We start from the raw sequence: 12,538 nt of genomic DNA on the forward strand, positions 1-12,538 counted from the left end.
CATTGGAACAAGTGGAGGTGTACCTTTAGGGCAAATTGCCACCCAGTTAAACTTCCAACTTGTGGAAATAAAAGGCCTAAGGAAATTTCCACTCCAAAGAAGCAACAATAAGGGACTACAGTACCTTTTGCATGCTTCTTGCTTAGTTCTTTGCATGCTTCTTTTTACGTTTAGTGTAGTCAGAGCTCTTGTATCTGGATATTGATTTCTTTTTTCTTCTCCAGAAAGGTGAGGAAGTGTTTGAGAAATTAATGTTGGAAAGGTAACCATATCAAGAATGGAAAACCAATATCCAGATTCATGGTGCTCATGACTATTAAATGTAAAAATACTTTACCTGGCATAATCGAATTCTCAGAAACCAAAGGCAGTTTTTAAATTAACAAGAAAAGAGCAACTGATCAAAGTGTACTACATCATTTTGCTGAACAACATGGCACTGTATTGTAAGTGACACGGACCGGTGAGACCATAACCCAGATCCGGTCTGTGCAGGTTTAGTTACATGTCAACACAAATGAGAAACATTTTAGAAGGGCCCACAACTGAGAAAAGGCCACCACCAGACTGAATTGTGGGCAAGGCTGTGGTGAATATGCCCCTCCCCAGTGAGCCAATGAATTGTTATCGGGGTTACTTTCAGGAGCAGAAGATCCAACACAGATGTGTCACCAAAGCACAGCCCAACATTGGTGACAGATGATAAATACAAAATCCCCAGAGCTGAGGCAGCCAGACAGATTGGGGAATCTCCTACCGGTACCCATGCTGATTAATCTTCACTCCCATAGCTGTTTAACATTTTCATATCCTTGGGAGGGGTCCAAATGAATTCTCCAAGTTTTGTCCTTTTCATCCATGAGACCTTTGCACAGTTGACAAGTCTCTTGAACCTCCTACTCTTTCCTTGTCAGAATGGTTCAATGTGGGCTGGAGAGATGGCTCAGTGGTTAAGAGCACCGGCTGCTCTTCTGAATGGTCCTGAGTTCAAACCCTGACACCCACATGGTGGCTCACAACCATCCATAAAGAGATCTGATGCCCTCTTCTGGTGCATCTGGGCACAACTGCAGTGTACTTACATGTAATAATAGATGAATCTTTGGACCAAAGCGAGAGGGGTGGGGGGCTGGGAGGGTGGGGGAACAGAGGATGCTGACCAGAGCAAGCAGAGCTCCTGAATTCAAATTCCCAGTAACCACATAATGGCTCACAACCATCAGTACAGCTACAGTGTGTATATATATATATATATATATACATATATATATATATATATATGATATGTATATATAAATAATATATATATATAATAAAATAAATCTTTTAAAAAAGAGAATGTTAATAATGTGTCCACTCTAGACAATCACCAGCAATCATACTACTTAAGAGCCCTTTAATAATCAATAGGCCAAGCATAGAGTAATACCTCCAGTCTTTTTTGGTGCCAAAACTCAGAAACAATGTTTTTAAAGACAAAAGTGACAATTACATTAGTGCTGGGGGCTGGGGTTGAATCAGTGAAGGGCTAAAGTAGACTTGTAACCTCCATCTTTGGGTAGTCCTACCTTAGCAGTATTTCCCAGACCTGTGGTGAGTTTTCTTGATGGTGTGATTGTGTTCCAGTCACTGTGGATGGTGCCATCTCAGGCTAGTGGTCTTGGAATAAGAACGCAGTCCAGTAAGCAACATCAGCATCAACATCCTGACATCAGCGTCAGTTTCTGCCTCTAGGTTCCTACCCAGGGTGAGTTTATGTCCTGACTTCCTTTGATGATGAAATGTGATGTACAAATGTAGGTCAAGTGAAAGCCAAGCCCCAAGTTGCTTATACTCATGGCGTTTCATCAGGGCAAAAGAAACACTAGGACAGATAGCTCTGTATTTATAGTTAAGTTTTAGTGTTTTCATTAACTAACATATATAGTTAAGTTTGTGTGTATTCATTAGTGGGGGTGGAAAGAGAGAAAGGTGGGGAGAGTGTGTCAGAGAACAACTTTGTGGAATTGTTTCTGTCTATCCACTTTTAGATGAGTTCTGGATACTGAACATCAGACTCACATAATAAATACTTTACCCACCGAGCCATCTCACCTTTCCAGTTAAGTGATTTTCAATACTTTTCAGGCATACAAAATGTTGAAAGTATTCTTCAGTAAACTATCCATATTTAATACTACTATATAATATGAAAATTCAAGACAGAATAAAGGCCTAAATGTAACATCTTAGGTTTCTAGAAGAAATCCAGGAAACCCTGCTGATAATGATCTGTACAATGATTTTTGTATTTTGCTTCAAAAACACAATCAACTAAAGTGAAATAAGGCATGTAGGATTGTAGTAAGCTAAAATGCGTTTACCTAGCAAAACAAGGTTAAGTGGAGGGATAACCTATGGGAGAAAATGTACAGATAAGATGTCAATTTCTTATCTGTAAAAGTGGGAAAGGAACTCAATAGCTAAACTACATTACTTAAAAACTGGTTGAAAAAATGGGCAAAAATATTTGATACACATTTCTTCAAAAAAGACACACTGACTTCAGATATATGGAGTAAAAACATCTCATCATCAGTCACCAGAGAGTAAACATGGAGAAACTTTGGCTATTCTTTTAAAAGGTGGGGTAGTGTAGTGGCTATTCTTGGTTGTCAACTTGACTACATCTGGAATTAACTAAAACCCCAAAATGGAGGACACACCTGTGAGGGATTTTTGATTAATTTTAACTGGGAAGATCAACTTCAAATCTGGATCTGTGAGATAGGAAGACACACCTTTAATTTAGATCTTTTGAGCTGGACAAACATACCTCTACTCTGGGCCACACTTGCTGCCAGAAGCCTAAATAAGGACATGGAAGAATGAAACTTGCTTTTTCCTGCTTGCTCTGGCTTGCTAGCAAGTTCATTTCTTTACTGGCATTAGTGTCTACTACTTTGGGATTCCAGTATACACAGAAGATGAGCTGAGACATTCAGTCTCATGGACTGAGCAACTACAGGATTCCTGGTCTTCTCCATTCATAGCAACCATTGTTGGATTAGCTAGACCACAACCTATAATTCACACACACACACACACACACACACACACACACACACACACACACACGTGTATATATATACGTATATATATACATATATATATATGGGTAGAGACGATCTCACATATGTAAGACATATAAATATATGAGAGATTCAGTCTATAAGTTCTATTATAGACTGAAGTTATTATAAATAATAACTTCTCATTATATATCCAAAGGAACTTGTCATATATGGAAAATATATTTTTACTCACATGTGTCTTATAACAATATAATACTAACAATGAAGGAATAGTTAAGATCATGTGGCATGTGTATTAAAAGGAATAACTCACAAAGGAAGGAAGGAAATTCTATCATCTTCCAAGCATAACAGGCATAGTTTTATACTAAGTGAATCAAGCAAAGCACATAGTATTGTGTGATATGGATATGTGATGGAATCTCAAATTTTTCGAAACTATAGAAGCAGTTAGTAGAATAGGGTTTGCAGAAGTCAGAGGGTTGGCGGTGGCAATTATCAATGGGTAGAAAGTTTCAATTTTCCAGAAATAATATATTCTAAATATCTAATATCTGTCATGTACAATTTGTCAATAATTCTGTATTGCTGAAATTTTAAATGTTCTCACAACACACACAAATGTTAACTATCAGTGGTAGTCATTCATTGCAAGAAAATATAAGAAATAGATCAACGTAACAGGAAATAGATTTCTTTTAGAGTCTGGTTTAAAAAATTTTTAAGACCATTGCTGTTTGGTGCCAACAATTGGCCTGTGGCAAGCAAACATCATGCTAGGGTGCACATGTGTGTCTTCTATCACCACACAAACATCATGCTAGGGTGCACATGTGTGTCTTCTATCACCACACAGCACATAAAAGGCAGGAAGGAAGGGAGGGTAAAAAAAAAAGGAGGCAAAGAGAAAAGGGGGCATATAAAACCTGTAGCCCCCAAGAGCACATCCCCAGTGGCCCAATGCCTTCCACCAAGATACATCTCCCATGTTGAGTTCCCTCTAAAGGTCCATCCCATTATGAACCCATAAATCTATCAACGTGTTGATGAGACCAAGTCCTCCAGAGTCAATTGTTTACTTAAAAGTCTCATTTCTGGACATTGCTTTACTAGAGACTGAGCGTCTAACACGTGAGCTTTTCCAAATTAAAAGCATTACATTCTCCCATTACTACTCAAGGTTCATGCCCACAATGACTCTAAAAATATTTAGCTCATCGCTAAGGCTTAGTAGTACCAAATGTCCAAACTCTTCTCTTATATTTAGGGCGCCTCTTAGCTGAGAGCTCCTGTGAAACTCAAAAGACAAGTTATGCACTTCCAACCATCAGTGATGGGACAGGCAGAGTAAAGATACCTATTCTAAAAGGAGTGACTAATCAAAATGAGGCTGAAATGTTGCAGGGACAGTAGTAAATTCTGTAACTCCATATCTGTTATTTTGGGTGCCGGATCAGCAGAATGTGTTTCCAAAACAGTTTGGGCAGCCTGCCCCTATACCTGGGTGGCTGCAGTTCATGGGCTCACTATATTTGCTGGCTCTTTTTGCTCCTTTTGTCTTTTTTCAGAAAATGGTCTATATCCCTAACACCTAGTTCCTAAATTCTCTCGTGTACCTTTGACTTCATTCATGCAGCTTTGTACATACATGCCCTTTTCAGAGGCTGCTTGCTTGCAAAAGCCTCAAACTCTACTACACATTTTCTGGCCAACCATGTTTTCTGTGACCCCCCCTCAATGGAATCGTCTATGACCCTGTAACTTCTGCATTCTGCAAGCCTGAAAGAAACATCAAATGATGAAACTTCTATGTTTGACCAGTTTGTGCAGTAGGCAGGCATAGAGGAATTTTAATCTGACAAGACTTCTTTGATTATATCTAAAGACCTTCTAGGTCTGTGTGATTCAGCTGGAATGCAGACACACCCTTAGCACACACCTTTAGTTCAACTGGCTGGAATCCTTTAGTACACACCTTTAATTCCAAACTAGGACATCTAATTGGGCCAAAGAAGAACATCTAATTGAGGGGCAGATAAAGTGATGAATCAGAGGAAGATTTGACAGACCCAGTCAGAGATAGGATACACCCAGCTCTCAGGAGAAAAGTTATTTAAGAGCAGCTCAGGGAGAGAAAGTCATTTTTGTTGAGTCAGCTGAGTTCAGTTTGTCAATGAGTTGGGAGTTGGTTCGTATGGGAATGAACATAGTGCAGTGAGTGTTGAGTTCATTCATGAACTCATGCAGTTCAGCGGGGACAGCTGAAGTCAGGGAATAAGAAGGAGCCAGAAGATTCAGGGAGAAGCCAGATTGAATCATTCAGCTTGGAGAGGAGTTGAGCCAGAACCACTGGGTTGAATCAGCCAGCCAGAGTTCAGAAAGAACTAGAAAGATTGAGCTTATTCAATCTTATTCAGCCTCCAAGGTGACAATTACATCAGATGTGTCAAAGTCCAGCCTTGCTTGGACTACAGATGCAGGAGTCCTGAGTGCCTGGATGAGCACTAAGACAACTTGGGGAGAAGGCAGTCTCATAGGGTGTCCATTCCACCATCTTTGTTCTTTTCCAAGGACAACTGACTCCTCCCCCAACTCCTGTAGAGGCACCCTATCCCCAGCCCAACTCTTAGGATTGTTTACCCAGTAGGGACAAATGAGGGAAACCCTAAAAGATTCTCCTCTGGTAAACAAACAAGAAACAAAGAAACAAATAAAAATAAAACAACAACAAAATTTCCTGGGTCCTTAGGTCTTACTTTGCAGTGTGTGGCGTAAGTTAGAGCTGAACACAGTTTATTGTTCAAGTAATGGGCTGCTCTTGATGATATTCGGGCCAATACAATTTACTTACAAAATAAAACAAGGGATAAAGGGTTGAGCAAAGGGATTCAGAACTGGGAAGCTTTGCAGCCATCTTGTGGTCATTTCATGAATATGTAAAAACATGATATTGAAGGAAATAGAAAATCTATTCTTCATGAGAATGTGTTCATTTGAAAAGTTTTTTAAAGTGTAATTAAGATTTCAAGTATGATTTTGTGATAGCACCATGTGTAGTAGCAAGTTACTAAGATTTATGATATAACTTAATGCCCCCTTAGCTAGTAAATTCATCTGTGACTCAAGAAAGAATATATTAAATGTATACTCTGGTCCAGGTAGTTGTTTTATTTTTATTTGTTTCTGTCCCAAAGACAGAAATCCTTGCTTTTCTGGAGTTTATATTCCAGGATAGCGAAATTGTGGCCAGTAGTTTTTGTTTTTGCATTTCTAAAGTAGAGCCAATTTAAAAATTCTACTCATTGCCTTTTGTATATACATCTTAGCTGAAATTAAAAAAAACAAAACAAACCAACAATTCTATTTTTCGTACTTTCTCCCCTCCCAGAAAACTGTAAAAAAATAATTAATTTTAATGTCTCAAGATGATCAGGCCACTTCTACTTTTGAAGTTTCTATATACTATAATTAATAAGTAAAAACCAAGATGAGGTTTTTTTCTTAAAATAAAAAATCCACTTTCAAGTTTTTGTTTTCTATAGACATATTTACTACTTAGGGAGAACTCTTAAGTTTTGTGCAAGATTCTAGTTGGTATTGATGAGACAAAGACTAGGTAAATGTCATCAGACCAAAGTTGTGATTGTCACTTGACCTTTTTAAGTATGTTTCTCATTGGTATGGAGGAAGACTCCTGATTGTTTTTCCCCCTACAGTAAGGCAGCAGCTGTTTATTTTGAGGTAACTGTTACAAAGTACTGTTACATGGTGGAATATTATGATGTAATCTTGAGAGAGGTTTTCTAAGGTAGGATTTGGAGCCTTCCACGCTTATCAGATGCATTCTCATTCGTTTTTTCCAGTTTTGCAATTCTAGATCCAAACTGTATGGCCCGTTTTAGCAGAAGGGCAGAGTCTGGGAGACAAAGTTTCACAGCTGCAACATGTAAAATGAGCTTCTCGCCAAGTCCACAAGCAAAGTCAAGTCTACCTTCTCCCAAATTGGCTTCCTTTCCATGATCACCAATAATTCTGTCATCACGACCAAGGTTTCTAGAAGAAATGCGACCCAATTCCATTGCTATTTCCTCATTTAATCCTTCTAGGCCAAGAGACTGAAAGCAGGCACAATGATGGGCGTAACTTGCTACTCCTCATCTGCACCTATCCCAGTAAGAATAACGTTGGCACTGCTCTTGTAAGGTCTCACAGCATCCTGGGTTACCAGCCAACAGATTCTTCTAGAAGCAAACCAGACAGCACAGCCAATGCTATCATCCAGAACTGTGTCCTATGGCTGAACTAAGTGACATATTTGAGCTCTTCTCAATTTTTGTAGTTCTTCAAGAGAAACACTAATCTCCACAACATTCCAAGTTCGAGAAGGGTTGACAGACTATAGTTCCTTTAGTCCTGCTTTTCCTGGGACTCAGTCTGGCACCTCAGCACCATCTGGACCGTCAGTCACAGCAGTACTCTGAAAGGACTCACCAGAAGGAATCTCATGGTGGTTCTTTCTGTGTTAGGAATAGGTAGCCCTGTCTTTTGTTTAGGCACAAAAGCCACATACAGACCATCAATTGGCTCATCTAAAGGAATATGACCATTAGCAAGAGCTACGATCACCATAGAATCAACACCTCCAGAAAACAGGGTTGCAATGTTGGGTTTCTTACCGTGAGTTCTTAAAACTTCCTTTGATGCCAGGTTTTCTTCTCTAGCTAAATATAAGATGTGTCTCTTGACTGCAACATTGAGGACATCCATGGACTTTTGAACTATTTTTTGTGTGTGTTCATCTGTAAGAAATAGCTCAAGTGTCTCTCTTGTACTTGGAATGCTGCAACTGTTTCTACATTAGATTTCCAAAGGAATCTCAGGCAGCTTCTTATTTAAGGGAATAGCAGGTTTTGAGAGGTACAGGATGGCTTCATTTATTACCACTAATAAAAAGTCTGGCAATTCTGCTGGCGTCTGAATCCGGTCATTAGTACATTCTTCGGTAGCATTCTCTTTAGAAATGTATTTCCAAGCATATAGTTTTAAGATCACACATCTGGAAACAGCAGCAGAATTGAGATCAATTTGGAGAATTCCAGATGCTGGAACTTCTTGCCAATGGTTTGCAACTCCAGATATCTGGACACCAACTGACGAAAGGCAGAAACTCTTGCCCATATTACTAAACTGCCAAAGCAAGCTACGCCAGCCAAAAAAAGTCCCTACCAAACCTTAAGTGAGGGCTAGAGGCTTGATATATATAAACCACCACGGACCTAGCACTTTAGAGAAGAGTAACAAAATCTCAGACTCATTCTTCCAGGCAGAAAGGCTACTGAACATAACCTGGGTGTCAGTATTTTCTGCTTCAACCTTTACTCCATTAAAAATCTCTCCATTTCATAAGAATGCGTTGCCATGTTCATCTTCCACAGGTTGGAGAGTCAAAACACCTCTTAAATGAAGAACATGACCAGAAAATAAACACACAGGTAGTTGACAGCAGATTTTAACAACTGCCTGCTACTATTAGGGCGCTGCCGTCTAAGATTAGCAAATCCTCTTTTAAATCTTTACTGATGTGCTCAACAGAAGCTTACAGAACCACAAATGCCCCACATGGTTATGTGAAGTCAGGCCAACTGTGTCTTGACTTTGGTTGTCTCTGAGTTTTCTAATGCTTGGTATTCTTTTGTCAGTTCATCTAATGTATTTTTGCTTTTAGAAAACATTTTTGTTTGATCTCCAAGAAAGAATATGTTGCTGTGCTGTTGCTGCTTGTATACTTTCCGATTCTTCTTCAGGTTAGAAAGATCATCCACAATAATTTTCTGTTCTTTAATCTTGCTGCTAAGGGCCTCTAAGCGTGCGGTCGATGTGTGAGTGGGTGCCGGCGCAGTGCGGTCGTCAGGGTGCACCCCACCACTAGGCATCACCACCCTGGGTCACACGCCAAGAACAGCAACTGAAGAGCCTACTGATTGTTGTGTGTTAATTTTGCATTCTTTCATTTGCTGAATGTGTTCATCAATTAAAAGGGGTTTTTTTTTAATGGTCTTCAGGATCCTATGTATAGAGTTGTGCAGTGTGCAGGAGATAGCTTTATTCTTTCCACTTTTGCATCCCTTTAATTACTTCTTGTATGTCTTATGGGCTTGAATAACTTTACTCTCTAGTAGTGGAGACAATGGGCAATCTAGTCTCTTTCCTGAACTTAATGAGCAAGCTTTGACACTTTCTTCATTTATCATGATACTGACTTTAGGCTGTATATAACCTTTATCATATTAAAAGTAAGCTCCCTACATTTCTATCATTTTCACGACTTTAAGAGATGCTGTCAAAGGATCCTTTTCTCTATAGAGATGATCATGTGGTTTATGCATTTTAGTCAATTTTCATCATGAAACACTTAGTGATTTACATCTGTTGAGCCTTCCCTGCATTTCTGGAATAAAGTCATTTTTGTTATGATGAACTTTGTATGTGATCTTTGGTTTTCAGGTATTTTATTGATTTTTTTCACCTATGTTCTAGAGGGAGATTGTTCTGTAATTTTCCTTTTTACATAGTGTCTTTAATTGATCTTGATATCAGAGAAATACTGGCTTCATTGAAAGACTTTAGAATTCTTCCTTTAATATTTTATGGAATATTTGAGTATTAGTTATATTTGGTTGTTAGTTCTTTTGATGATCTGGTAGAAGAATGCAGTGAATCCATCCAGTTCAGGGCTCCTTTTAGCTGGAAGATTTTTTAAAATTACTGCTTTAATCTTATTGGTTTTCAATATGTTTAAATTGTTTCATCTTGATTCAATTTTGGTATGTCATATGCATTCATCTATGTCTTTTAAGTTTGCAGGCTTACTGGCTTGCTTGGAGTGGAGTATAGGTTTCTAAAATATGTCCTCAGGATCTTCTAGATTTCATTGTTATCTGTTTTAATATCTCCCTTTTAATCTGTAATTTTATTTGTGTCTTCTGTTTATTTGTGTCTGCTTTTGGTTAATTTGGCTAAGGGTTTGTCATTTTTTTCCGCTTATCTTTTCAAAAAAATGTTTTCATTATTTTCATTTAATTAAATTTTTAAAATTAATCTCTGTTTTTATTTAAACTATTTTCTGTCTGCTGTTGTGAAAGTTGATTTGTTCTAGTTTTCTCAAGACCAAAAGGTATATCATAATTTATTTGGGATCATTCAAAACTTTTGTGTAGGGACTTATAAACTTGTATTGTGTTCCACAGATTTTTGATATGCTGAGCCTTTATTTTCATTGAACTCTCTGAATTTTATGTTTTTTAATGATTTCTCTAGTGATGCATTATTTCCTGATATGCTGATGCCTTTCCGTGAATTTGTGTCTTTTTGTACTTCTGTAGTCACTGTTGTTAGTGGCTTTATTCCCATTTGGTCAGATAAGGGGAGGGAGATGTTATATCAAAGTTTCTGTGTTTATTGAAACTTATTTTACCTATGAATATCTGACCAATTTTGGAGAAAGTTCCATGGACTGCTAAGAAGAATGTGTGTTGAATATTCAGGTTGAATTTTCTGTGGGTGTTGGTTGGGTCTCTGATTTATGATTTCATTTAACCCAATCATTTCTTTGTTGAGTTTTTGTCCAGGTGACCAGTCTATTGCTAAGTGTATGGTATTGAAGTCACCCACCATCAGTGTGCATTGTGTTGATTCTGTGACTTTACGTGTCTGGTAGTATTAGCTTTATGAAATTGGATGTTTGTGTGTGTTTTGTACATATTTAGAATTGTAATGTCTTTTTATTGGACTTTTCCACTGGTGAATTTGAACTGACCTTCTTTTCTTTTGTAACTTTGGTTTGAAGTCCAATTTGTAGATAGGAGATAAGCTATGCCTACTTGTTTCTTAGTTGTGCTTGGACCACCATTTTCTATCTTTTTACCCCAAGCAATGGATATCTTTTATGGCAACATTTGCTTCTTTGAGCCAACAATGAGATGGATTTTGTTTTCTAATCAAATCTGCTAGTCTCTTTGTATGAGCAAATTAAAACTGCTAAATGTTCAGAATATTTTTAAAAGATGTGTACTTTGCAACATACATAATGCCTGTTCTGTTGTTATGTTTGTGGATTTGTGGCACTTTTTAAAAGTCTCTTTTGATTAAGTTTCCTGGTATAGTTTACTTATACTGTGTGGCATCTTCAGTCTGTTTATTTTCTTCAGACCAAATATTCCTTCCAGTGTCCTCTTTCAGAGCTTCTTAAGTAGTCATGAATTCTTTTAGGTTTTTTTTTTTTAGTCACATTTTTTTTTTTACTTATTCACTTTACATCCCAATATCCATCCCCCTCTTCTCCAAATACCCCCTTATACAGATCGTTCCCCCATTCCCCCTTCACCTTCTCCTCTGAGAAGGGGTATCTCCCTTTCCCCCGGTGTCTTAGTCAGGGTTTCTATTCCCGCACAAACATCATGACCAAGAAGAAAGTTGGGAAGGAAAGGGTTTATTCAGCTTACACTTCCACATTGCTGTTCATCACCAAAGGAGGTCAGGACTGGGACTCAAGCAGGTCAGGAAGCAGGAGCTGATGCAGAGGCCATGGAGGGATGTTTCACAGTGCCGAGCCTCAGCTGCTCTTCATGACCCCTTCATGCCTTCAAAACCAGTACCACCTGGGTGACTCTTACACAGTACCAAGTCCAGCCACAGCACAAGGTACAACTGTGGTTATTTCTAGAACACAGCCTCTGTCACAGAATATCATCAATAGTGTCAGGGATTAGTTCTTGCCCATGGAAAGGGTCTCCATTTGTGCCAGTCATTGGTTGGCCATTTTATCATTGGAAATTTTTCTTTCTCCTTCAATTTTAGTGGATAGTTTTCTGGTGTTATATTATATATTGGCATTTGTGGTCCTTCATAGATTAGGAAATATATTTTCAGGGCCATTTTTGCTTTAAATGTTTTTACTGAATTACCTGGTGCTATTTTATTGGTTGATCTTAATAAGAGGCTTGATTCATCTCTTAGCCATCAATACCTTTTCTATAGTCTTTAATATAGACTTTAATGTTATTAATATGTCATGGCGAGTATCTTATTTTCTGTTTGGTGTTCTGTAGACATTTTGTTCCCAAATGTGTATCTCTTTTTCTAAGTATTTGGGGAATTTCTTTTATGATTTTATAGAAAATATTTTATATACATTTGGTGTGGTATTATTCTTCCTCTATGGCCATAATTAAAGATTTGGTCTTCTTATGGGCCTCTACATTGTCTTTCTGTACTGATGCTCTGATTTCTACATGATCCATTCTGCTGGTGACATTTTCCACTGAGTTTTAATATGGATTTTTGAGATTTCCATTTTCATGAGCATTTCAGTTTGGTTTTTCCTCAGCACATCTATCACTCTTTTAAAAAATATTTTTTAAAGATTTATTTTATTTATATGAGTACACTGTAGCTGTCTTTAGACA

The 12,538-nt window shown here is 38.0% G+C and overlaps 1 protein-coding gene and 1 pseudogene across 1 annotated transcript; both read right to left on the reverse strand.

Annotated features, from left to right (window-relative positions):
• Positions 1-6,877: 6,877 nt before the first annotated feature.
• On the reverse strand, positions 6,878-8,695 carry LOC127691860 (asparagine synthetase domain-containing protein 1-like; annotated as a pseudogene).
• Positions 8,696-8,707: 12 nt separating this feature from the next.
• On the reverse strand, positions 8,708-9,007 carry LOC127691862 (ASNSD1 upstream open reading frame protein-like). Its single transcript, XM_052191787.1, has one exon. The coding sequence runs from the start codon at positions 9,005-9,007 to the stop codon at positions 8,708-8,710; it is 300 nt and encodes a 99-aa protein (XP_052047747.1).
• Between the last annotated feature and the right edge of the window lie 3,531 nt (positions 9,008-12,538).

The sequence above is a fragment of the Apodemus sylvaticus genome, chromosome 9, assembly GCF_947179515.1.
Source record: "Apodemus sylvaticus chromosome 9, mApoSyl1.1, whole genome shotgun sequence".
NCBI lineage: Eukaryota > Metazoa > Chordata > Mammalia > Rodentia > Muridae > Apodemus > Apodemus sylvaticus.